This window comes from Leucopleurus acutus (genome assembly GCF_964270905.1).
Source record: "Leucopleurus acutus genome assembly, chromosome: 11".
NCBI classification, from domain to species: Eukaryota; Metazoa; Chordata; class Mammalia; order Artiodactyla; family Delphinidae; genus Leucopleurus; species Leucopleurus acutus.
This window is the reverse complement of record NC_139152.1, coordinates 91,982,707-92,009,997: the sequence shown is the minus strand read 5'-3', so window position 1 is coordinate 92,009,997 and position 27,291 is coordinate 91,982,707. Positions and strand designations below refer to the sequence as shown.

General features: G+C 43.3%; 1 protein-coding gene across 5 annotated transcripts in view; it reads left to right on the top strand.

Moving 5' to 3' along the window:
* Window positions 1–20,186, top strand: part of RBFOX2 (RNA binding fox-1 homolog 2) — a 260,073-nt gene extending 239,887 nt beyond the window's left edge. For 2 of the 5 annotated variants that reach the window (XM_082849446.1, XM_082849445.1), the window contains exons 8-14: window positions 722–775; window positions 897–989; window positions 2,092–2,224; window positions 5,974–6,013; window positions 15,531–15,619; window positions 16,075–16,147; window positions 18,018–20,186. In XM_082849446.1, the coding sequence (XP_082705572.1) occupies window positions 722–775; window positions 897–989; window positions 2,092–2,224; window positions 5,974–6,013; window positions 15,531–15,619; window positions 16,075–16,147; window positions 18,018–18,062 (527 nt within the window). In that variant the 3' untranslated portion in view covers window positions 18,063–20,186. Of the gene's footprint in view, window positions 1–721; window positions 776–896; window positions 990–2,091; window positions 2,225–5,973; window positions 6,014–11,250; window positions 11,283–15,530; window positions 15,620–16,074; window positions 16,148–18,017 lie in introns of all 5 variants that reach the window. The other 3 variants (XM_082849448.1, XM_082849447.1, XM_082849449.1) reach the window with 2 other exon arrangements.
* Window positions 20,187–27,291: the final 7,105 nt, after the last annotated feature.

Genomic DNA, 27,291 nt, shown 5'->3' with positions numbered 1-27,291 from the left:
TCAGTCAAAGGATACCCTTATCAAACAATTAGAGTAGTAAACAGTGTTAAGATGATATAGAAGACAGCGCATCACAGTATGATAGAGAATGATATATATTCTGCCTTTTTCCTTCTAAACAAAGATTAGGTCATTAAGCCGTTCTATGAGAGACCGTATACCAAATCCCAGGATTTATTTATATTTCTTTTTCCTTCTCTCATTCCCTCTCCATCTTCTTACCTCCCACTTTTTTTCTCACGTCTCTTTACCCCCACCACTCCCCTGCCAAATCTTCATTATCCTTTCACCGTGCTAGTCCTGCTTAAAGATGATCAGGTCCAGAAATGTCATCACCCTCTCATGTAAACCCCCACTGGCTTTCTAAAGAGAAGCTGGTACCAGGCAAAAATGAACCCAGAGGTGTCTGAAGCCAACTTGCACATCACTCCTTTTCCTTAATATTCCTCATATAGTTTTTTGTTTGCTTGTTTGTTTGTTTGTTTGCGGTACGCGGGCCTCTCACTGTTGTGGCCTCTCCCGTTGCGGAGCACAGACTCCGGACGCACAGGCTCAGCGGCCATGGCTTACGGGCCCAGCCGCTCCGTGGCATGTGAGATCTTCCCAGACTGGGGCACGAACCCGTGTCCCCTGCATCGGCAGGCGGACTCTCAACCACTGCGCCACCAGGGAAGCTCCTTCATATAGTTTTAAATGTTTACTGTCCTCTCTTCCATTTCAGGTTGGAAATTAAGCCCAGTAGTTGGAGCTGTATATGGGCCCGAGTTGTATGCAGGTAGTATTTAAGTTAATTTTTCCATTTGTGTTATTTATATGTATTTTAAAAATCTATTGTTTTTCAGTTTCCTATTCCTTTGTAATCTTTTTGCACTTTTTCATTTCTTAAATGCACTCAGCATCCAGCTTTCAAGCAGATGTGTCCCTAGGCAATGACGCGGCAGTGCCCCTGTCAGGAAGAGGGGGCATCAACACTTACATTCCTTTAATCAGTAAGTAGCCTATGTTGACCTGGCATGGCTTTTGACTGTTGTGAGTAAACAGTGATGTGTTGGTCTTTTTTTTCCCCCAAATATAATACATAACTGAAAAGGAGGCATTCACGAGAAAGATAAATACTATCACAGTGCCCTGTCCTGCTTATTAGCCTGTGCTAGATAGAATCTTTTTGACCAAATGTTAAGATGGCCAAAAAGCATAAATAGTTGGAAAAGTTAGAAGGGGGTGAGGACATGTAAAGAAAATTTTAGTCTGCACTTTGTAATGAAGAAAACGAAGTAATTATTTGTGGAATGTGTTGTACATGTTATCTGCAAGTCAGCTTTGGGCCCTTGAGTCGAATATCACTCAAAAGCCCCTCCAGTATTATTGCTTATTCTCAGCTCTGTTGATATCTCTAAAGTCATTTTGACCTGAGCCATTTAGCCATTTAGCAAGAGATATAATTAAACAGAGTTCAGTGGACATGGAATCAGTGTCTCTGTGTGCTTTCTAGAGGACAGCACACTTAAAATAAGCCCTTAGAAAATGTCTGCCTCTTTAAAGGATTACAAGGCTGCAGGGGAGAGGTAGTTTCCCTCTCACCTCACATTTCTGAATTGAAATATTTTAGATAAAGAATAAGGTTGACTAATGAAATGTCTGAAGACTACTGTGTGCCTTGGAGTGTGGCAGCATGTCAAAACACAAAAGAATATTCTTATGAAGAATAATTATTATATGCAGGTAATAACATTTGGAAACAAGGTTAATAATTAGCCAGTGAAAGAGTTTATATCAATCAATTTAAACTGCCCATAGAAATTAAAAGTCGTCTCCATTATGGCAGTAGTGCTCAGAGCTTCCTGACCCGTTTCTCCTCGGCTTGCATTGTAAGGCTGAAATTGGGAAGAAACAAAGAAAACTCACTCAAGATTTGTGATGAATGAGGCATGGAGTCAATTAGTTTGGGCATATTGTATATTTCCATTTCTTTTTGAGAAAAGATGTAATGTCGAGGTGTCTTTCCTGTAATTGGTGCAAAGCAAGCTGTGATTGTACACGTGCTGTTGAATGCAAGTTGGCATTTCTGTCGTATTTTGGGTCTCCCTTTAGTTCCTGGCTTCCCTTACCCAACTGCAGCCACCACGGCGGCCGCTTTCAGAGGAGCCCACCTGAGGGGCAGGGGGCGGACAGTATACGGTGCAGTCCGAGCGGTACCTCCAACAGCCATTCCCGCCTATCCAGGGTAAGCAGTAGATTCCAAAATAAGCAACCGCACAAAAACAGAAAACCATGGCCCTCGTATAACTTCTGGGATGTTGCCGTGCCACATAGTAGAGATTCTGTGAATATTTGCAAATTAACGGATTAGATGGAAAGAACCATACCATTGTCAGAATGTAACAAAATATCAATTCATTATATAAATCTTCATTTTGGCCACCTTAAGCCCTCACAGTAGTGGCTTAAGACAGTAGCCAGAGCTGTCTTGTGTTCACTAGCAGTGTGTTGGCATGGAGTTCACTCAGCATCGCACGAATTTGGATTAACACTCCTGCAGAGAACCAAACTAGAAGCTCAAGATTGTAGTGCAAGACTGCATCTGCTGGATTCACGCCCCTCACCACCACCCTTATTGGGGCTGAGGCTCTCACATGTGCCCTCCCTTGTGGTTTCACCGCCTGGGTGGTGAGCAGCAGAGCTACTTACCCACAATGGATTTGCTTTCTTTGTAGGAAATGGATTAAAAGAGGTTAATTCAAAGATGAACCAAGTCCAATTGAATCAAGGGAGAAAGGGAGAAGTAGGAAGAATTAAACTACAGTTGGCTTCCGAATGATAATAAAACAACTAATGGAGCTGAGCATCCTTCACCCTTTGATTTTTGTATGGAGGGTGTCTCATGCAGTGGAATGATTCCATAGCAACAAATAAATCCTTTGTTATTGAATGGGGGAGAAGGAGTGAAGATGGCAGGTTTTGTTTTCAGTTGTTTTTCAGTGTCAACCTAAAATGTATATTTTTGTAAAGAGTGGACTTTTATAAGTTAGTTGTATCAGGACTTTCTTTCTTCAAAGATGTGACGTTTGTGTTCTTCATCTTTTCTCTGCCTGTGACGGGTTTTTTTTCCATATTCTTAATGAAGAATAAACAGTGGCAGAGGAGCCTATTCATTGCTACATAGTTAAAATGTAAAGGGAAAGAGCCTCCTTTGTAGGTCCTTTTCTGACAGCAAAATTGACTGTGAGGTGTACTAATTTAGCTTTCATTCATAGACCAAAGGGGCATGCCATTTGGGGTCCTCAATTACACAGAATTAAAGCATTTTTATCAGACAAGACAAATATGCATGTTGAAATGGGCAGGCTTCAGAAGCCACTGGAAGGGAACGACTTTAGAAATAAACTTGTTTGCAGTTTATAGATGTTTAAATCCCATGCATTCCATCATCTCCATCTTCTGCCATTACTTACTTTTAATTTTATCCTTTTTTTCCTCTCAACTTGACCTTTGACCTTCAACCTCTGACATCTCCTTTTAAAGAAGTGAATAAAGATGCAGTATTGTTTCATCAAGAAATAGTCAAGTAAAACATAAAACTGAACCTTGGAAGTTCTACACACTAGGAAAATTGTTTTATGAAGCATCTTCCATTTCAATCCAAGAGATTTTACCATCATGTTTGCAAAGAGATACTGCTCACCAGAAACATGGGACTTCTTTATTTTGTAATATTCCTGAGTTACTTTATAAAGTGGTTGAATTCATTCCTATTCAATATAGGTCATTTCAGTATATTGGCCAAACTTGAGAACCCGTTCTCTACCAAGTCTGTGTCAGGTATATATTTGCTCAAAGATATTTTATCTTTATGTCTAATCACATCAATTTCTGTGCATTACATTGAACACTAATTTCCCATGTTTTCTTTTTTATTAACTAAACCACCTGTTTACATGGAAGATGGCAAGGAATAAGTCCAGTATTTTATGAGGAATGGCCTAAAATTGCTTTTCAGCTTAGTAAACTAATTTTATCATTAATCATTGTGTTCTAGCCTCCTTGTGGCATTTGATATAGGGAATATTGGAATTCTTGTAGAATTTGGGTGAATATTCCCAGTGAGTGATACAGCTTAGCATAAAACGTATTCCTTTTTAATGCCACCACTCTTCTCTATAGAAGAAATATTTTTCAGTCATTGCCTATATCCCCTTACTGAAATAGTTGAAGGCTAATTAATCACCACTTGGCATCAGTGCTTTGCATTTTATCAGCCTTCGCATTATGAACAAGTCTCTTTTTTACTAAAATGCAATTGAGAGACAGATTACTGTCTAATATCATACTTTAACTGCAGTTGGAGACTGTGAAAATGGACAGAATTCAGCTACCTGAACCTCACGGATGAGTTTAATTTGCCTGTTGTATAATACAAGGGCACAGCATAATGGGGCATTGCAAAGTGTGATCATACTATCCAGTAAATACAACAAAATGTCACTGGGAGTAGAATTCAGAAACTTTCCAACTACATATAAAAAATAAGTTATTTTCATATTCAAGTTAAAAATATAATTTGATAACCTCACTTGCTAGTTTGTTTATTGTAACAGAGAAGGTAGTGGTGAAAATTTCCAGCTTGTTTAGGTGAATAAATGATAAATAGATCTTCTAATTTTACATAACCAAATCTTGATTTAACGAATATGAATAAGGAAGTCGTCTTTTTTCTCTACTGCTATTCCATATCTTTTGGTCCCAAAATAATGTTTTGGGGAAGTTATATGCACAAAATACCTCAAAAAGTTTGAAATCTATATTTTAATTATAATAGTTTAGTGTTGCTTAGGATTAAAAAAAGAGTCATGTATTTTGTTTGTTCAATACAAATTCATTTTCTAAACAGAGAGTAAACACTTCTGTTCCTAATCAGCTACCTTCTCAATTTTATTCATTTAAATAAAACAGGTCATGCCCAGAACCTCAGTTATCAGTTGAATTTTTCAGAATTCCATGAATATTCTTATGGTCAAAAAAGAACCCTTAAAGTCTTCCAATTACTCCTCCCACTCTGGATTATATTGTTACTATCTGGGATCCCCACTGCACCTTTCAATTCTTGGACCTTGGACCAATCACCTTAACCTTTAGCTCATTACCTCTGCTTGTGAAAGCAATGCATTGTGGGTATTTTTGGTTGTGTTTTGTTTTTTTTTTTTTTAATTACATTTCTCTGTTTACTTTGGTCAGAATTGATTGACTTGTTTTTCTGAGGTGTTGCATTGGTTCTTAAAATGCTGAATAATAATACTTTGCATGCTTGTGTGATCAGCCAAATCTTATCGCATGTCTAATGTGCAGGGTAAAAAAGCAGGTGATGTATGGATATCAGGAAAAAAATTACATGTTACTATGAAACTGATAACAAAATACTAAACATAATTTTGAAACATACTTTGCATACAGGTCCTGCCCTAGTGGAATTCTTTGGGTTCTTTTTCATGTTAACCCCTCTCTACACAACCCCTGCCCACCCCCACCCCCACCCCCTCACACACACACATACACATACACATACACACACCCCTTTTGGAGCTCTTTAAAGAAAAACTTCCTCTTAGGACAAACTTATTTTTTAAAAAATACTCCAGATATGAAAAGTTGGTGTTTCCAATCCAGCAGATTTTCAATAGCTGTATTAGGCCCTCTGGGAATACACTTTATTTTTTTCATCCTACTTTAATTACCACATTGGCAGGTGGTTCCTTCCAGGGTTTCCTTCCTCCCCTGCCATGCCTGTCCCGGAGCTGCCGAGAGAGCTTGTGCCCCTGTGCTCCTCCTGGCTGACTGACCCCGGCCCCAAGCCCAGGGTCCGTATTCATACATCACCTGCCCGTGTAGAGCGCATGTGCATGCTGCCGTCCTCAATAACCGGAATGTGTTTCTGTTCTTTTGTTTTTTTGTTTTTGTTTTTGTGTGGATTTTCTGCAGTGTGGTTTACCAGGACGGATTTTACGGTGCTGACCTCTATGTAAGTACACACACCGGGGCCTTCTCGACCCCATCCCCTGACGAGCCAGCCTTTTTTTTCTGTTTCTTTGGTTTGGTTTGGTTTTCTTTTTCTTTTTTTAATATAATTTAATTTTTATTTTCATTTTCCTTGTGGATATATATATATATATATTTATATATTTAAGAATGCAAGCATGCTTCTCTGCCACTGCGCTTGCCCCTGGGTGCAAAAACTAAGCCTTTGGGTTTCCTGATCATTGCTAGAGTCAGTCTACTGGACATATTCTTTTCCCTTCCCTACACCCACATATGTTCTGTGTATCACAAATATACTTGCGAGATGATCAGCAGGTTTAAAGTCTTTTCTTACTATCGTCTCATGTGCATACATAAATAACAGGACTAGCTTAGCCTGAAACCAACTCTTTCCCTTTTCTGCTTTTCTTCTCATTTCACATCCCTCTTTAGATCATTAGAGCTTTGATTTATGTAGATGGCAGGAAGCTTTCTGAAATGTGTGTTTTCCTGTTTCACATACTTGGAGAGAGCATTGTCTTGTGAAAGTGAAATAAGGAACTGATGCCAGTGAAGGGTGGGTAGGAATAAGAGAAAACCACATACTCAGTGCATAAGGCTTTTCTGTATCAGAAGGTCCACAGCCAGTGGGGCTTTTTTCTTAACAGCCATCTAGAGGGAAACAAGGGGCATCATTAGCAACCTAGACTCTTTTACAAACATTTGACCATTGTACAAGATTTGTTGATTCGACCAGCCATGCTAACATCTTTATTACCATCCATTATTTAAACAGTCTAGCTATAGTTCCATATAGTTCCATGATTGGTGGTCACATGTTATTTAAAATATGGACAAAGTGATCTAACTGACAAAAAGAGTCAAGTTTTTGAGTTTTGCAAGTCTTTTATTAGGACCTCTCTCCAAAGATCTTTTTCTGAATGCAAGCTTGGTCTAACCACCCACATTGTTAAGACACAATTTCCTGAGAAAAACTTGTCAGCATGAAATGATTCCTTGGGCATAGGGTAGAATTGTCTGGAAATGCCTTCTCCACCCTAACCTCCCCAGAGTCAATAAGGGTACCTTTTTAATGAACTGTTTCCACAGTCTGCCAGAGATTCTCAGCAATCTGAAAACGTTAATGAACTTTCAGAATGCACTTGGAGGCCCTCTGTGTTGCAGGAACTAGAGAAAGGATAGAGCAGCCCTCTGAGATTCGGTGGGTGAGTTGTACACACCTGGCCTGTTTAGAGCAGGCCTTCAAAGAACACTTTAATTTTTTTTTTTTTTTTTTTTCCGGTACGTGGGCCTCTCACTGTTGTGGCCTCTCCCGCTGCGGAGCACAGGCTCCGGATGCGCAGGCTCAGCGGCCATGGCTTATGGGCCCAGCCTCTCCGCGGCACGTGGGATCTTCCTGGACCGGGGCACGAACCCGTGTCCCCTGCATCGGCAGGCGGACTCTCAACCACTGCGCCACCAGGGAAGCCCCAAAGTACACTTTAATTTAACACATGCTTGAAGGAACCTTAGCCATGATTTGGTCCAGCGCTCTCACTTTGTAGATATATTTCTTAGAGAGATTGTGACTTACCCAGATTACCTAAATTATTTGTTTAGCCAAACATAAAACCCAAATAATCCATATTTCATTAACTCTCTTAGTACTTTAATTAAAATCCACAACTTTCCTCCAGTGGTTTTCAAGAAGTAATGAAAGATCTTTTTTTCTTGTGCTCACCATGAAACCTGAGGGTTGGGAAACTATATCCTACTTTTACACCAAAGTGCACTTTTCTAAATATACGTATTTATATATGCTCTTAGCGTGTACATTCTCCCATATACATTAGTATCCATAGTCTCATGACACTCATCTTTATGTTATTTAAGTTGTTTTCTTGAAATCTGGTCTATTAGAGTACACTTCCACTTGAATTATTTCTGAAGTCAGGTTTTTTTCTCAAATATCTTCCTTATTTGGGTATTTCTTAAGTGTGGCCTACTTCTACCTTATTAAGTCAACCAACCAAATATTTGTTTACAGTTCTCTCACTTCCTTAGTTTACAGTATATGATTTTATTAAGAGAGAGATGGTTTTTCTGTAGTCGTTGAGAAAATACTCTTGAATCTTACCGACTGGATCACCTTATCAAGCTGAACAGAAGTAGTTCAGTGACCTTGCCGAAACATTTTTTTGACCAGTGGCCCCTTGTTGATGAAAAGACTGAATAGTAATGGTATTTTTAGTTCTTGTCTTAAAGCAGTTACTTGGAGGAAAAAGTAGTGCTGAAATAATACCCGAACTCAAGAATGAAAAACAAGAATACGTGAGGAGGGAACTGTTGAGTGAGGCCTAGTGTCATTTTTAATACCGCTTTTAAAACTTCATATTCCATGTTCCACAAACAAACAACAAAAACCTCTATCATTTTACCTTGAGTTTGTTTCTCTTTCTCTCTGTACATTTTCCCTTATGTGGAAATCTATCAATATGCATTTAGTTCTCGTTTCCTCAGAAAAGAAAGAGAGGAGGGTTTATCTAGTATAAAAAGTGCCCTGAACCCAAGCTTGAAGAGACAACATGAGGGAAAAGAGTTTAAGTTACTGGTTTTATTTAAGTTATATTAATTTAGGCTATTAACCGTGAAGGTTGTTTGTTTTGTTTTGATTATCTCTTTCCCTGTTCTGCTCTTAGGCCGTAATCCCTGCTAGCCATTTTCTTCCTCCTGTGTCTTTTGTGACACATTCCTCTCAGGAGAACTGATCTAGCAATTGTGCCCATGATTTGTAAAGAGATTTGCCTTGCTGACTTGGGAGTGTAGCAGATAGATTATGTGTCTGCCCGCCCTGTCTTTTTTTCATCAGTAGAAAAGACATCATTCACCCTAATTCACTTTTTTAATGGGATAACAAACTGCTCCTAATTCTCATCCTGTGAAAAGCATGCTTGCATCCAAAGGAAAGAAAAGGCTGGTGGGCCCCTTAGCGGGCTTTTTTGTATGATTGTTTTCCTTCCACAGCTGTGTTTTTTGAACTGCTCTTCCTGTGTTCTGTTATAGAATAGTCTTACAGGAACCAATCATTAGCGCTAAAATACCTCAGGTAGGAGTGCCAGTGTGACCTGCCAATCAATCAGATTGTGGATTGCAGTGAAAAAATTGAATTATACTAACCATTCCAGCTCCACGTTAGAGATGGGAACAGAGGCTTTTTTGGACAAGCAAGACTTGTGAGCGTGTGATCTAAGCCCTGCTACCTCAGCAGTGCACCCAGTCGAGTTCCTTACAAGAGGGCACGTCCTCCAAAATTCAGTGCTCCTGTCCCATTGCCACACGTCCGCCCCAGGTGTGTTATACGCACTGTCCCGTCACTGCCACCTCTTTTAGTTTGTCAATCACATTTATCCATGGTGTTTAAACTGGTCTTCTATATTTGGAGAGCTTAGAAATTTGGGACATTTTCTCACTACTGTGAAAGAAATGAGAAAAGGGAGCAGGTAGAATCCATCTAAACAGGGCTCTGAATCCCGAATTGGACCCTGTCGCGAAATCATAGTAGTGATTGGGCTGTGCTGCTACGTAAGTTTGAAGTTGTCTTAAAAATCTAGACTTAAAATTGAAACATGTATTTCCCTTGCCCTCTTTTCCTTTCACCTTAAAACTAGATTAGTGAGTGCATTTGGATAAGGATGCACTGTTAGATTTGCTGAGAGCTGGGTGCTAGGAAAAAGAAAACAATAGACAGCTTTTCACAATTCAGTTAGTTTATTTATGTGGCTACCCAGCAAGCTGTGGGAAATGAACTGATTCGGGGAGGCGTGGAATAGTAGTGTTCGACAAGGTTAGTTAATTAAACATCATCTCTCATCCATCATAAAAGTAGTAAGTGGAAGATACCAAGTTGGTCATAAAAATTTCTTTCCTTAACCCCAATTTTAATACGATAAATTTAAAAGATTTTCCTTAAAAATTTTTCCTATCTACTCTTCCAAGTAGGTAGGTCTCTCAATCAAAAGCAGTAACAATATTATCATTATTATGAGTTTTGTATTCACATCTGCGTTACTCACATTTAATGAAAGGTGCCATATTGCCACGGAAGAACTCTGTTCTCCTAACGAGCCCTCCTCATACAAGTTCAGTCTAGAGCAGTGCATCTCAGCCGGAGAGGGGAGGAGGGGAGGAGGGGAGGGGAAGGAGGGAGTTAGAATCGTGTAGAGACAAAGTGATTCCCAGAGGCACAGCCTTAGACCCAAGCTAGCTGGACTGGATCTCTGCTCTGCTGTAGTGATTTGAAGCATCACACCTGCCATTCTCCCCGCCCACCCCCCCCACCCCTCACTCCCCTTGCTCTATAAATCTATACATCACATGTAGGGAACAAGCTTTCATTTTGTCTGCTGGTCTTGAAGTACACATTCTTCTCCTCAGTGTCACATTAATGTCATTGTCTTCCAGGTAGAAAGAAGGTGTCTTGACATCACATGCTCACCAAAGTCCTGTTTTACTGTAAATCCTAAAACAAAAAAGTAATAATAAAATTAATGGCCAGGTGAAAATCAAGACAAGGGAGGATTAAACTTGGATAGGCAGGGAAAGGTCAGGTGTAAGAGGGAGGATACGTAGAACCCTTCCATTTTGTTCTAGTTAAAACACAGCTACAGAGCTGTGCAGAAGAATCATGTGGTCAGCGTGGCAATGCTGTAAAGTTCACTAGACAATAAAATTGGTTCAGAGTGGAGTAGAAAATCCCTAGGAGGTGACATTGAGTAATGCAAAAGTGAGACTTTAACAACAACAAAAGGATCTTAAAGGTAACAGCATTTTCCTTTGAAAAAGCTGGAAGTTGAAGGCAGGGATGTGTTATGGATATGAGAAAGGATAGCACACAGGAAATACTTTGGAAGAGCACTGGATCAGAATGTATGGGTGTTGACAGAGGGCAAGCATACAGGTGAGCACTGCGGGTCAGAACTGAATCAGGAAGGTTGAATTGGGGAGTGATATAGCATTGGGCTGTCCCAGTTGGGAGCGCTAGGAATCATTCAGAATGAATTACAAAGGAATAAGAAAGTAATTATTTTTAAAGGGGCTTGTGGATATTTGGACCAGGCTTAGCCATGCCAAATTTATCCAGCTGTCAGGTTCCAAAAAGCTGTCCGTGTGTGCCCTCTGACATTAGGGTGTGCTGTGGCCATGCTAATCCCCATTTTTTGTTTTATTTCAAATCACACACAGATAGAATCTGCAAACTGCTTCAGATCAAACAGGTCTGATTGTGTGTAAATACATATGTCCTTTTTAATTTTTATTATTAATGGTTGCTTCAGTTTTGCATCGGTGCATGGTTAAAAGCAATACACATCAGCTATCTCATGACTTCATATCTCCAAATGAATTATTTCTCCTCTTTTTTTGTTTGTTTGTTTGTGCAGTCAGCTGAAGAAATGTTAACATCTCACTCTAAATCTCTCAGTGGAGTCTCTGTTCCCTTCTCTGATATAACAGATGGGTTACTGCTTGTTATAATTATTAACATTGTGGTGTGGGCCAGGGCTAGGGTGGGCGAGATTGACTCTTCTTTGGGCTGGGGAGGGGCCAGTCGTTAGGGTCTGGAATGTTAACTCAAGTGGTGACTGACTGTTTCCGTAATACCAGGTCGTTGTGGCTGCACGCTCTAGTAATTGAGGCTGTGTACTTCACCGAGCTTGTGGTAGAGCCTAGGGCAAACCGCTGTCCCAAGAGAATGCTGGGATAGATAGAGTTAGCCAATCTGAGTCTGAACGTGGTGATTTTGCTGGTTGTTCTAGCTCCAGATGTTGGCATGCTTAGTTCTTAATGTGATTAATAAATGTGGCGCCATACCCCTCCCCACGCCTGAACCCTGTCTCTCCTACCCCTCCCCCACCCTTGTTCTTTTTGAAAAACTTAAGAAACAGCAATGAAACCCTTGGTGTTTCAAACTGCACTTTGTTCTCATGTTCCATAAACAACTTCAGATTTGCTAATAGAAGTGAAAGTTGAAAAACAGTTTCTCAGCCTGGATTCTTTATGCATTCCAAAATCCAGAATAGAAATAAATATATCTGAATGTTCATTGGCTTATATTATGGTGAGATGTTTTGTTGAATAACCGGTTTAAAGCACCAGCAGAAATACTTTGGACTAAGAATACAGCTAAGAGGAGGAATCCATGACATACAACTTAATTTTTCTAATTTTGGGGTAGTCATCAATGAATTAGCAAATCAGTTTATTGCGATATTACCTGCCCATCCTAAACACAGACCCCTCCCCTTTAAAGGGCCTCTCTGTAGCACCATTATCATAAAGTAATCAGAAGAGTAGATATGTGGAAATATTATCTGCTTTTCTAAAAAATTAATGTAGTTTTTCTTAAAATTCTGTTGATATTCTCCTTGAGGCTTTTGTTGTCAGTAAGATATTTGCATCCCTGTCGTGTGTTCCTGAATTTGAATAGCGGAGAACCTCATCAAATTCAGGCTCCAGAGTCAGAGTTCACTCATAACAGAAGGAAAGGACTGCAGATAGATTATCTTCGTTTCCTTCTGGCTTGGAGGGAGCCTTCTCTTCCACAGCCTGATCCATTTAAAATTGTCTTGATTAATAATAACATTACCCCCAAACCATTGAGGTTCCGATGGCTTCTTGCAGGTTGAGGAAGCTGAGGGGAAATGGCTATCAGTAACCTCATTCAGAATCTCCTTTTTTCCCCATGATTAGTCCAATACAGCTCAAATTTCATGATTTAATACAACCCCCAGCATCTCTGACACACCGAGACTTAACTGAGAGTCTAGTTAGTACTTTTATGAGAATGCATACCTCTTTCCCATGGCATAGAACTTCAGTTTTTAAATGTTTTACTCAGAAAGATATAAATTAGGCTTTAATTGCTTTTATTACCTTAATTTTTTCAATTTTTAGAGATTATTTTGGATTTTGAAGGAATGCTAAAGAGAGAAACCTCATGATGCTTGTTTGCCACATTATCCTCATTTACAAAGAAGTTTTACTAAACATGGCCCCTCTGTAAACTTCACACTAGCAAACTTTAATTCTAAACTAGTGGAATCATCTCTAGTGATACCAAAAAATTGAGCCTTCAAGGTTCATATAAAGCTTAAAATTTCAACTATGATGATTAGTGTGTTGTTTTGTTTAACAATCCTTTTACTGTTTCATTTTTTCTTTAGAAGTTTAAAAGGTAAAGAGACACTTGAGTTAGTTTATACATAAATGTATATGCTTACGTGTGTATGTATGGCAGTGTGTATGTTGCAGCCTGGATGTACGGCTTTGCCCAGATCAGTCTGGCCTGCCTGTTCCCATAGACCTGGCTAGAATTCAGAGGAAGCCTGTGGATCACAGATAGCCCCCGAGGGTACTTCCTGCCACGGCCCTATCCATTAGCATCTCATTGCCAGTGTTTGGTAATACTAATCAGAGCTTTCTTATTTATAGGAGTATCTATGGAAAGATTTATAATTGAGAAAACAATGCTTACTTTTCCAAGTCATTCACTTGAAGAACAAAGAAGGAATAGTACAAAACCACTGAAAGCCAATCAGAGACTTTTTTTTCATGTATATTTGAAGCTGCTTCTGATGAATTTAAGGAGCATAAATTTAAAGAGCAGGAGTAAGCTTTCCCCCATGGTGCAGTGTCTTCAGTTAGAGAAAGCATAAATTATATAAGAAGTAAGCAAAAAGCTGTAGGAACCTCTGAGAAGAAATCACAGGTATTTCCAGAGTAAGATTTGAACAGAAACAAAAGCAAGCTAGAAGCTTCCCTGTCAGATGGCTAAGAAGACAAGGGTCCCATTAGAAGATGGTTGTCTTCAATCCTAAGAAATGATACAGAAGTAAATTTGAAATTCTTCTGTAGGTTTAGCAAAAACTGAACATTGAAGGAATAGAAAGCAGAAAGTACAGGCCAGAAAGCTTCAGATGTCCATGAGAAAAGGACACAGTAATCTACAGAAACGAAACATGCTGTGCTCGCTGCTGAGGTGCCGTCCAAATGGACATAGCTGTATTTACCTATATTTGATGGGGAAATGACAGTAATAAAAGTACACACCTGAATTAGGTTTAGGTAAAAATAGATGAATTCTAGAAAGGTAAAGAAGAAGAAGGAAAGGTAGAGCTTGCCACTTTTTCAAATAGCCTGTCTCGTGTGGCATTTGTTGTTGTGATTATCTTTGAAAACCTTCATGAAGTATTTCACCCTGACATTGAAAACCTTTTGAGTATTTGGTTCACCTAAACTGAGGTGAAATAGCAGGACAGGGGAGTTGAAACTCTCTAGGACTGAGAGGATATTTGAACCCTTGGAAGAAAAGCTCCAGAACCTACTGTGAGATTAGGATGTAAGAAGTCCCAAAACCTTTTAGGGAAGAAAAATAAATGCAGTTAAATGCTTGGGCGGGTGGGCTTCCTGATCTGTTTGAACCTAGTCCAAGGGTCCACAGCCCTTTGTAATCTGATTTGCCTGAGTCTGAAGTATAGATTGGACTTGGCAAACTTTTTCTGTAGGGGGCCAAGTGGTAAAGATTTTCGGCTTCATAGGCCATATGGTCTCTGTCACAACTACTTTCAAAAACAGGAGACCAACTGCATTGGTCCACAGATGGAGGTTTGCCAACCCCTGATCTACACTGGTTCTTCCTTCTAAATATCGCTTGATTATCTTAGCCTCTTGGCAAACGCACTAGGCCACATGGAGCATAGCACTGTATGGGGCCTTTCTTTATATACTGTAGTCTCTTAGCAATAGATCAATCCAAGTACGCATCAGAGAATCTGAAGTTAACACATATAAATTTAATGTTTTAATCTAAAATTTACATTTCCTGTCAGGTAAAGTTCTCCCAACTTCCTGTAGGTATTTTCCCTGTTGAAAGTTCCAACGAAGACAGACCCAAAATCATATCTTCATTTTGGGGAGGGGGGTGGGCAGCGGGGGGATAAATTAGGAGTTTGGAATTACAATAGACACACTATTATATATAAAAATAGATAACCAACAAGGTTCTATTGTAGAGCACAGGGAACTATACTCAATATCTTGTAATCATCTATAATGGAAAAGAATCTAAAAAAGAATAAATAAATATATATATGTGTGTGTAACTGAATCACTTTACTGTACACCTGAAACTAACACAACATTGTAAATCAACTATATTTCAATAAAAAAATGTTTTAAATCATATCTTCATTTCTTAAATTTGAGAAGAGGTTCTCCAGTGTAGTTTATTTTTGTTACTATTACAAATTGCAAAGCAAATCCCTGCCTTGGGTGGAGCTTAATTGTACACTAAGGAGTAACATGCAGACTGATGCAGTTTGAAACATTCTCTCCCCACGGATGTGTCTGTGTTCGTGTCTGTGTCTGTGTCTGCGTCCGCGTCCATCTGCGTGTGGGCGGGTGTGTGCTCGCCTGCCCCCCCGGGGGAGAGGCATGTGTAAAGTCGGTTCTCCTCTCTCCTGTAGGGTGGATACGCAGCCTACAGATACGCACAGCCTGCTACTGCAACCGCTGCCACCGCCGCCGCCGCCGCCGCCGCCGCTTATAGCGACGGGTAGGTGCCGAGACGGGGGCGGGGAGCGCCAGGCCGCCCCGAGCCACCCCCTTTCCTTCCCCACGCTGTTTCCAAAAGGGCACTTAGCCCCCGGGACTGCCTGCTGAGCTGGGTTTTCCACAGGCCTTCGGCCTGGACTCTATCCTGCCAAAAACCCAACGGCGCACAGGCTCACACTCCTCCCCTCCCTCCCGCTTGTTCCTGTGTGTTTCTGGCTTTGACCCCAATTTCCCTCTTCCTCATCTCCAGTGTCCTTCTTTTCCATTTTATAGAAGTAATTCAGACGTTTTCAGTTGCTGCCTTTAGGAGTAGAACGGAGAGATTTTTTCCATTCTGCCAGTTTTCTAATAACATTCCAAGACCAAGTTACAAGTCCTTAGCACAGTAAAACCCCTTAATTTTTTTTTTTAATCACTGTCTTTCCTTTATCTCCCTGATTGGATTTCTTTTTCCAGTTATGGCAGGGTGTACACGGCCGACCCCTACCATGCCCTCGCCCCTGCCGCTAGCTATGGAGTTGGCGCTGTGGTAAGTAGATGTGCCTTTTATTTTTTCAAACGTTTTACTTCTTCTGACTTTTACCTACAGACTACAGAAGATCTAGGGAGGTGATAATTCAGCCCTTCTTCCATTGCCAAAGTATTAAAACCAATAGGACTGTCTGGAAATTTCATATCACTTCTGTGTGTGTGCTGGTGTGAGCCGCCTGGCCTGGTTAAGGACGGCAGAAAGGAATGAGCAGTGACAGTCTGCCCTGAGTAACGACATTGTTCGGGAGGAAGGAAGGGAACAGGTTGCTGTTTTATAATGGCTCAGATGTTGGACGCACACCTGTGGCAGAGTTTTACCGATAGGTGTTCGCAAAGACTTGGGGCACAAGACTCTCCAGTTTTCACAGTAAACTTTTCAAAGAACTTAACCTGTCTGCTTCAAATGCAGATGCCAAAGGATGTCCCTGCTATTCCTAAGCCTTCCAGCAGATAGTACTAAAAATCACCAAGCAAATGCCTTACAAAGATATTTTATTACTAACATTTGTGGCAAAATTTGGTATATTTCTTAGAAGTATACAAAAGTCATAGAGCTCATCTAGAATAATCCCCCTGTGCTCGCTTCGGCAGCCCATATACTAAAATTGGAATGATACAGAGGAGATTAGCATGGCCCCTGTGCAGGGATGACATGCAAATGCGTGAAGCGTTCCATAGTTTTAAAATAAAAAAAAAAAAAATAGAATAATCCCCCTGACCAAACTCGAATCCCCCCTGCAGTATTTTTGTGTTGGCCTGGACACCTCCGGGGCCAATGACGGGACCCACTGGATTCAGCAAAGACTGGCCAGTCCGCAGTGATACCTCCTGTGCCAGACAGAGTTCTCTACCATCCACGGTGTCACTGGCCAACGGCCCGGAAACACAGATGACCATGTCTGAGAGGGAGGCAGAACAATGGTCACAGTTAAGACATAAAGGATGTGAGAGAGCCTGCCACTTCCCACACTAAATCTCTACTGATGAAGATCTGTGGAAGGAAGTAGTAGGGTCCTGCGGGGGTATGGGGGGTGGTGTTAAGAACTGAAGTAGAGACGTATGATATAAGGAAGTGATGGGAATTCCTGAGGTTTTACTTAGCGCCCAAGTGATATAAGTCCTGTACTAAAAGAATGACCCAAGGAGCGATATGTTCCTAGGGAACTTTTGATTGAAAAAGATAATTCATTAGATTATGATTAAAGAAAGGAAAGAAGCCCACTTAAAACCCCAGTTTTACATACTATATATATATATATATATATATATATATATATATATATATATATATACACACACATATACACACATATAAAAGATATGTCAAGAAACAACCTGGTTGGTATTTTTTATAAATTACAGAGGAAATAGACTTTATTCATTGAAAGATTAACTCAGGTTTAAAGCCAGCACCATCTCAAACATGCGATGTGACAGAGATAGTGGTCAGAAGTAACGTGTTCTCCATTGTCAGGTAATGGGTAAGAAGGTAAGATCAGCAGTCTGCTTTAGGTCACGCTTGTAATGAGATCGTCAAGGTAGACAAGACCCATGCTTTTAAAAAATCAAACTATTTACAGACTTGGTTTTAAACTTCATTGAAGTGCTCTTCTGTGCTAACTCACGTAAGTAATGAACCATCAGCACACTCTCCCCTTGAGAATGTCAGCAGTAAATGTTTGGGCTGTGGTCTGAGCATCTTAGAGGCAGAAGTTGGTTTCCTGACCTCATGCACTAGACAACATCTGGCCAGTTGATGTGAAGCTTCCAAGGAAGCTGCTTCTCCAAATCCCTCCTCAGGACGTGTCTTCTTTTGTAATGTCTCTCTCATCAACCTTTTAATATTTTTGTGTCTTTAATTACTACAGGCGAGTTTATACCGAGGTGGCTACAGCCGATTTGCCCCTTACTGAAGTGACGTGAGACCCCTGCAAGTGGGACAGCCCCCCAGTTCATGAGGCCTGGCTATTGCAATATTTACTAGTAGAGGAACTCTATAGCAAGATGAAGAGGAAAAACAAACAAACAAAAAACACAAAAAAAGAGAGAATACTTTTTTATACCTCACTATGTTCTTTGAATATGTATTTTTCCTTTAAATTTCTGCCTTTAATTCTTTTGTTCCAAAGATTGTGCATTTTTTTCTTTTTTTCTTTTTTTTTAACTGTGGTAAAAAAAAAAAAAAAAATAACGCATTTCCATGTCTGTATGTCCGTGCTTAGCTTATTCTGTCAATCACGGAAGAGGCAGTCAATGAGGAAGGAGAGACATTAGGAGCTGATAAATGCGTCTGATCAGAAATCAGCAGACAGAATTACCAAAGTGTACCTGGTGCTGAGTGGCTGTGGGACAAGCAGAAGTGGAAGAGATCCCTCTGCAACAGGATATCCTTCTAGTCTTCTGAGTTTCTGGTCTTTGGCAGGCAATTCTGATTGGCTGTGGCTGGAATCCACATGCTAATAGACTATAGGAATGTGTGCTGGCAAAGCAGGAGAATCACTAAGACACTTTCCTCTCCTCTTCCCTCCTGTCTCCTCATTCTCTTTACAATCATCTTACACGCAAGGCCTGAGACAGTTGGCATCGTTTTTGGAATTATAGTATTAATATTTCCAGACATGCGCTCAGACTGTGGATAATAAACACCTCATTAGGAACCCAGTCTCGGAATGAACTCTGGAGTATGAAAAAGATCACTCTTTTCTTTCCTGTAAACCCTAGCATTCCTGCTGGGCTGCTTTTCCTTTCACTGAACCACAGCTTAGCTCATCTCTCCTTTTATTAACACCCTGCTCCCATGTCCTCGAGATTCAGGAATTTAGGACCCAGGGACAGAAGACTAAATAGCCAGTGGCCAGATGTCCCCGAGGCATCTGGGCAGGGCTTGAGGGCTAGAAGTACAGATTGTCACGCGCCAGTGAAGAGGGGGAGGGCAAGAAAAGGGGTGTCAGACGATGTCAGGTTAAGGCGCCCTGATATTCCCGATCTTTCTCTCGCATCAAAAAGTCAGTACAAAGTAGAAAACATGTAATAAAGGCTCTGGTGGCAAAAGATAAAGCACCGAGCCCTAGACCAGCCGTCCCCGGAGGTCTCTGTGAGCAGGGCATGTGAGGGCAGGCGAAGGCACTTCGTTCAAGCTCCAAAGCCATAGGACTCTTCATCCTCCAGAGCCTTTACGAGTCACTTCTGTCCACAGTCTGGAGCCCTCGTGGCCACTCCACCCAGCTTCTCACTATCCTCCAAAGACACCCAGCTGAGCACCTGGACCACTTGGTACTCATGAGCACTACAGGACATGAAACAAGCCCCCGAGGCTGCTCCCCTCCCGTACAGGAATGAGGGTCTGAAATGGCCAGGATCTCATATGTTGCCAGGAGTCATGTGGTGGCCACCACAGTGAGTCACTGCTGTCACTACCTGGCTTCGACTTATCTATCGTCAGACAGGGGAGAAAGTGTTTCTCTTCTAGCTCTTAGCTGTCAAAGGCAGGGGTCCTGCAGCATTTCCAAAATGAAGCCATTAGAAAATAGAAAAGCACGGTCCGTTTGGCTCCCTGGTCTATTCACATTGGTACTAGGGTGACCTTTCACCCGAGGGATAGCTGCTAAAGGGAGTAAGTAATTCAGAGACATGGAGCTTCTGGTTTGTTATGGGTTTGTTTTGGTTTGTTTGGTTTTTTTTTACTCCTGCCTCCACCCGTGTTCTTGACTGATACTGATTCATGTCCCTGAATTAAAATGACTGACATATGACAGCATCAAACATTCTTTGTAAGGAGAGGGATCTGTGGGGGGGGACTGGCCTGTCGTGTATAATACATATCTTCTCCCCCTTCAGAATCCTGTCTCTCCTAATAACTGGGAGGGAGGCTTCCCTGAAACTAGGGGAGACATCAAGGAAGCTAGAGGCCTCGATGCAATTCTTACTGATTCTGGGGAGGAATGCACAGAATAGGGGACACCAGACTGCCCAGTCCGTTGGCCATTGTTAAGGGTTCCCCTCCCCAAGCCAAAGTTTGGTTTGTTGCTGTTGAGACAATTTTTGTTGTGTGTGTATATAAATATTTTAGTTTGGGGTGTGGGAATGGGATGTGGGGCTTTCACAGGTCTAGGGAATGGGGGCAGGGAGGATTTTTTTCTTTCTTTTGCTTTTGTTTTGAGGGAGAGCTTTTACTGAGTGAAGAAACTGAGAGAAATTTTGTGTCCTGTTCAAATAGGGACCATTCTCAGAAATGGCAAGCCACTGCTCAGTGGAGGCAAGGCCAAATTCTAAATGGTTGTATCCATAGCAGGGGAGGAAAATAGGGCAATGAGTTCAAGAATTTTCTATTCTTTTTTTCCAGAAAGAGGGAAAGATGATGGGAAAGGCAGAGGAGGCAGCTTCCACAGCCCTTTTACAAGAGGCAGAAGCCTGAGGTTTGTGCATTTCAGTTCAGCTGGTTCTGGCTGAGGACTCCATAGGCAAGCTCTGTGTTTTCCAGTGGGCCTCTGCTGCATTTCCAGGGATGGTTTTAATACTGCTTCCTTCAGCTCCTTTTACTAAGACTAAACAGAGTTCTGCTTGTTATTAAAGGGCCTTTGGTTTTCAGTGTCATCGCTGAGCATTGGGGCTCTCGAAGCATCAGCTCCCCATCAGCTTTTGAACTTTGAGATCGCATACAGGCAACTTCATCAGAGGCAGGTTCCTCGAAGCGTCAGTGCTTGTTTATTCCTGACTCTAGTTCCCACTGGACTAAGAAACTGAGTCAGAAGAGAGTATGGCATCTTGTAAGTTTGTTAGAGGATGCTGGTGAATAATTCCGGAAAACGTATCCATGCTGAATCACTTGCGACAGCTTTACTGTAGGTCACGATGTGGACTTCTATACTAAGCATCTTACTCTTAGAAGCTGGGCTCCTTTCAGGAGCCCTCTAGTGACCACCTTTATCTGAATATCCCTCTTTCAGCCCAGAGAGCTGTCCTTAGAGCTTTTCCAGAATTCCTTATATTACATAGTTCAGCTCCCACTGACCGAGCTCAGCTGTTGTGATTCGTCACTTTTAAGGCTCTCAGTTTTTACAAAGCCCGCTGTCACCATCCTCCTTCAGCAGCCACAGTTGGAACTGAGCCGATATTATTCTTCCTTGAAAAAGAAGGGGACTGGAGCTCAGCTCTTAGTTTAAGGGGAGCTAGCGGAGCTCTATTCAGTAGAAATCAGTGATAGCAGCTTTCTCTCAAAAGTGTGACTCCTCAGGGGCTGAACTGCTCTTAGTTTAGTTTCTACTTTCCTAGAGCTCTAGCAGATAAGTCGGTGAATCACTACCACCCTGTAACTAGTCACATAGCTTCCAGGTAGGAAGGAGGTGTAAACTCGGAATGGAAGCAACCCCAAGGATCTGCAGGAAGGGCTGGATGGCCTCCCTTCCTTCTGGCGGGAGGATGAGGCCAAGGGCGGGAAGCAAGGGACAGCCCAGAGGGCACTGTAAGGGCGGGGGAGGGGGGGGGTCATTGGGACCGCCCCCTTTCACCAAGCCCAGCCGCTCCTCGGCTGCTTGCAACCCCCTAGCGCAGAAACAGTTGCAGAATCGCAGACTTGTTTCCCCCAGAAAAGAGGAGGAAAGGGACTTTGGGGGGTGGGGAAGGGGTAGTGGTGTTTTAAAAGCATAAGTTACCTGTTTGCACTGTTTTAAGATAGGAAAAAAAAATAGTGGGCAAGGTGAACATCCAACGTAAATTTGTGTGTCTTTATTTTGTCATGCTCTTGAAAATGTTTGACCGTTTGTAGTATCCACCAGTGAAACCTGATTCTCTGTTGCATAAAACACGATTTTTTTGGAAATGTTACTGTCCGAAAGCCTCTTCCCTCCCTTTCCCCTTTGCTATGTTCTTCCTTCATCCTCGCTTGACTGATCAACCAGGCAGTAGCCATCCAGGAGCTAGAGCGTGAAGCAGGGCCCTTCCCAAGTAGACTCTGGGTGTCCTAAGCCAGCATGTGCCCTCTGGTTTAGCGAGTGCCGTTGAGTCCCTTGCCCCCATCTTTAAAATAAGGCTTACAGACCAGGCTGCAGCAGGTTCTCAAATTCCCGAATCGGATGCACTAGGAAGGAGGGCGGAGGGGAGTCCTCAAATATGGCGGGTGGCCGCAGTAGCTGAGTTCTCCACGTTCCCGGAACTGTAGCCAGTTACAGATTACTCAGGAAAACGGTCGATCACTTCAGCCATGGTAGTGCTGGTTGGCAGGGCTTGGTAACGGAGAGAACTGCTCATTGGCCACAACTCAAACCTTGCCTTTAAGGGGATTGCCAGCCGGGGCCCCTCCGCCTGGGAGTGACACACGCGCCCGCCAGTGTGGCGAGGGCTCAGCTCACACCAGCCAGCAAAAAGGGAACAGCGATGCTCTTCTCTCCCCCCTACCACCCGCCCCTGTTACCAACGCCAGATTCCCAGGGGGTGCATATGTTTTTGAATTTTTTAAAAATGTTTTTTGGTTTGGTTTTTCCGGGGACTGATGAGTGCTTTAAGCAACGTCGATACCCCACCCAGAACCCCAGCTTTGTCCTTTCTTGTATTTTCTGTTCACAGTATTGCGTGTGTGTGTGCTTGTCCTGGCAGCTCATTTTGGCTGTATTATATATCGAGTGATGAATTGATCCTCCTTTTTTTTCCCCCTAAGGGATATGAATTTTTTTTTTCTTGTGTTATAATTCTGCTTGTGAATAGCTGGAGCAAACCTGGGGCTGACACACGTAAGCTAGGGCTGCACAGTGCTGAGAGAGCCAGGCAGGGTGGCTTGTCCCAGACAGGCTGACCCACCTGAGTCTCTGAGCTTTTCAGTCCAAATCTCTGCAAGGCTAAAAATGCCACCGAACCTCCCCTCTTGTCCCCGCTCCCCGTGGCAGGGACGAAACCATCCCTACATGCAACGTGCAGTTTCTCCGGCCCCCTCCCATTGCCATGGCAAAACAGGTACCTATGGGGCATGGGGGCATCACATGGGATGCTTGTATAATCGACCACCTCGCCTTTTCTCCCCACTCCCCACTCCCCCACCCCCAAATCTTTTCCTAGGACACCCGAGCTGCTTGCCCAGGGTCCTGTTTCCCTACAAACTCCAGAGAAGCACCCAGGGCTTTGTGACAGTCTCTAATTCCCTCCCCTTCTTGTTAAGAATCATATTGTATAGTAGCTTTCAGACCATACAGTATTCATTGGGTTACTCCTATTATTATCAAGTAGCTGGAATTGTGAAGGTCGGAGTAGTTAGATCTTTAGCTTTTATTCCTTATTTTTTTGTATTACTATCCATGTGTATAAATTATTGATCATGTTGCTGGCTTTTATAAACTCTAAGCGAAGGAGGAGCACTGCCTCTGCCTTTGCAAATGGTAATGAAGCACTGTTTTTAAATAAAAGGAGAAACACCATTCTTCGCCCTGGCCTGCGTGTGTTGATCCTCAGCGACCTCTGTTGCCTCCCCCATGCTCCAAAGATAGAACTCGCATTTGACTTTTGTAAGATGGAAAAAAGAAGGCGGCAAACACGACGCTCCCTGAATGAGATGAGGGGAGAGGGAAACACAGGCCCAGGCTGGTGCCATGGGACCTGCCCTCCGGCTCCTCCAGTCTTGGCAGGAGCTGTCTTCCTGCTTCTGCCTCTGAAATGTTCCGCTTCACTTCTTCCCTTTTCCATCCTCTCGTGGTGTCCTCGCTGCCGCCCTCACCTGCCTCAGAAACTGCCCTCCAGGGGGCGCTTCCCGTCTGGCCACCTGTCACCTCTGTCACCTCTCCCCTGGCTCGGGCCACCACCCAGGCTCCCACACCTTTTCCTTCTGTATGGGGCCTGGGCCTTTTCCTCCTTCCCTGGGCTTCCTCAGCCACCCCTCCTGCACTGGTTTCTCTATCAGGAAGTCCCAAATCTCTGAAATTCCTCCTAAATCTGCAACTCCCTAACATCACTCAGATCGTCTCCTTTCCCGTTTCCGGGAGGAAATGGAGGCCACGGGATCGCCTTGATCTAGACACCTACTTGGCCGCACACCCATCCTTTCCCGTCCTTCCTGTTTTACCGAGAGAGGCGTCTTCGGTCAGGCGCTGTCCCCACACGTCCGTCCTTTCCCACCTTCTCGGGGACTTTGCTCCATCGTCCCTCCCACAAGGTCAACCTTTTCCCTCCTCTAGTCCCTGTGGCACTGAAACATGCAATGATTTTGCACGATCCCAGCCCTCTCCTTCATGACAAACTTCTGGAGTGAGTTTCTGCCGCCGACTCCAATTCCCTGCTCTTCACCCGCGGCCGGCTGGCCTCTCCCTCCAGGACCCTGAAGCCACCCCCGCGTGACGCCAGCAGGTGGCGCCTTCCCCGGGGCGCTGACCTGACCTCCAGCGCCCGCGCAGCCGGGCACTCCCGAGACCCTCCGCCGCTGCCCCCGACACAGGCTGCCGCGTCTGCCCTGCTCTCCTGGCCTGGCCTCCCTCCTCCGTCTCTTCCGCAGCAGCGCACGCCCCGCCTGCTCTCGACAGCCACCCGCTACAGTAGCAGTTGGATCAGGACGTGCTTCTGTGCAAGGCGGCCCCGAGTCAATCCCCGTCCTCATCCGGGTCTGCGGCCTGTGCACCAGCTCCCTCGCTAGTTTATCCGCGGCGCGTCCCCCTGGACTAGAACAGAAGCGCCCGGAGGTCGGTAGCTTCGTTCTGTTCAACTCCGTGTCTCTGGTGTCAGCAACACACAAGCATTCAATAAATATTTGTTGAATGACTTTTTTCAATCTTGGATGTAAGGTGATAACACAGCCGCCACCCCCAACCCCGCCTTCTCCGTATGGCCACCCCTGCTGATGATCGCGGAGGCCGAGAGCCCTTTCCACGTGTGCTCACATCACCTTCATCTTCCCGGCAGCCCCGCGGCAGGTGCTGGGTGTCCTCCTCCTCAGGTCCCGGCGCCTGTGCTTCTTGCTGGGTGTACCAGGCAAGCGAAGCCCTGACCTCGCTTTCCCAGGACCTCTCTGGGGTGTCATTTATAGCGAGTAACCTTGAGGAATTGGGGGGGGGGGCGGTGTATCCCGGGGACGAAGAACGAGTCTGCTTCCTACCTGCTCTGGAAGAGGTGGCTGCCCCTCGCTCAGGGCTCCTCAGCCGCCTGGGGAGCAGCAGCCACCCCGTCCCACACACTGATGCTCTTGTTGCCAGCCGGGCCGGGAGCAGTAAAGTCCTTTGTGTCTGACGCAGAATCCATAAGCTTCTGCAGAGAGAGATCAAATCCCAGACCCACCAGTATCGTTATTCCACGTGAAAGATGAGGGAGCCGAGGTGTGGAGAGAGGAGATAACCTGTCCCTTGAGTAGGAAGCGGCAGAACTGGGGTCCCAGCCTCCGAAGTCTGCGCCCTTCACGTCTGAGCACTGGTGTTTCTCGTGCTTCTCCAGTAGAAACCCCTGTAGAAACCCAAGAGCTGGCAGTGCATCCCGTCTCTGGCTGACGCTCTGTCCCTTTTGTAGGGTCTTCTTCCTCTACTCCCTCAAGTCATGGTGTTCCCCAGGTCATCGGTCTCCTGTTCCCCTGAAAACTCGACACCAATTTCCACCTATAATGACGCAAGGCCGTGGCCGGAGACCATAAAGCTCTCCAAAGTCTAGTCTTGTCCAGCTGCAGTCCCAAGGCTCCTAAAATTCAATATGCTGACATCATCTTTCTATCCAAACCTCTTAATTTCCCTCAGTCAGTAAATTGGATAACAGTTGGTGATAACCATGTTAAAATCCTAAAGAAAAAAGAAAGAAAATAAGTGGGAAAAAAATCTTGCTCAAAAGAAGGTGTGCCGCACGTTTGTCTTGAGTGTGTGTGGATTCTTTTTTCTTTTAATTTTTATTGGAGTATAGTTGCTCTACAATGTTGTGCTAGTTTCTTGCTGTACAGTAAAGTGAATCAGTCATACCTATACATACAGCCACTCTTTTTTAGATTTCCTTCCCCTTTAGGTCACCACAGAGCATTGAGTAGAGTTCCCTGTGCCTTACAGTAGGTTCTCATTAGTTCTCTATTTTATACATAGTAGTGTATATATGTCAGTCCCAATCTCCCAACTGAGCAGATTCTTGATCACTTTTCACTGTTGCATTGCCCCATTCTCCCTGAGCCCAGCACCCCATTCCAACAGCACTCCTGACCCTAGGACAGCTCTGCAACCCCAGGCCCACTCCCTGTTGGTGTCCAGAATTGCTTGGTGATGTGGGGAATCCTACATACACACGCGCGCACACACCATGGAATCGGGTCCAGAAACCCAAAAGACTAGGTGTCATGGTTTTCAGCCCTGGCTAGCATCATGGGCGTGGCCTCCCATGAAAACACACTCATTCTCCTCCCACTGTGACTTCTGTCACTAGTGAGGGTGAGACTGTATTCATTCAACTGATTGAAGAAGCTAAGACCAGCAGACCATGAGTTGGTCCTCTTTTTTAAAAACTGTTTAATTTTGATGTAAATATTATCTATTCTTTCCAATTCATAAAACAGTAATTCACATCATAGGAATTACCTCAAAGGAAACGTGAAAAGTAACGAAAATTACCTCTAAATAACCATAGCTGCTGTGTGACCTTGCTCCACTTCCTGCCAGAGTTTTCTTTTGTTTTCTCTACTGCCAGGTTTGAGAGATGTGTTTCCCCTGGTTAGGTTCTAAGTGAGAAAGTGGATATACAATTTTCATCCTGCTTTGTTCACCTAACTTGCTAAAATAAACATTTTCCATGTTAATCCAATTATTGACTCTCCTGAACATCACCTTGATCGCTACATAGAGTTCTCTCCAGTGGATGAATACTTTCTATTTAACGGGTCTCCTAGTGTTGGAACATTTCAACCATGTCCAATTTTTCAAGATTATAAATTCTGCTGCAATAAAGGGATAACTATCTCTCAGTAACAGCTTTTCTCAAATCACCGACGTTTCCTCTCAGGGCGCTGGGAATGTAGATCAGAGCTCAGCAGCGGTGCGGCTGTGATGAGAGAGGGGGTGGGGGCAGGGCAAGGAGGGGCATGGAGGACTCGCAGAGCATAGCTGATTTTAAAATAAAGGGTTTTTAAAAAATTTAATCATAAATGTACTGTATAGTTATATACAATTTGGAAAATACATATGTTCTGAATGTCCCAACGTCAGTTGAAAT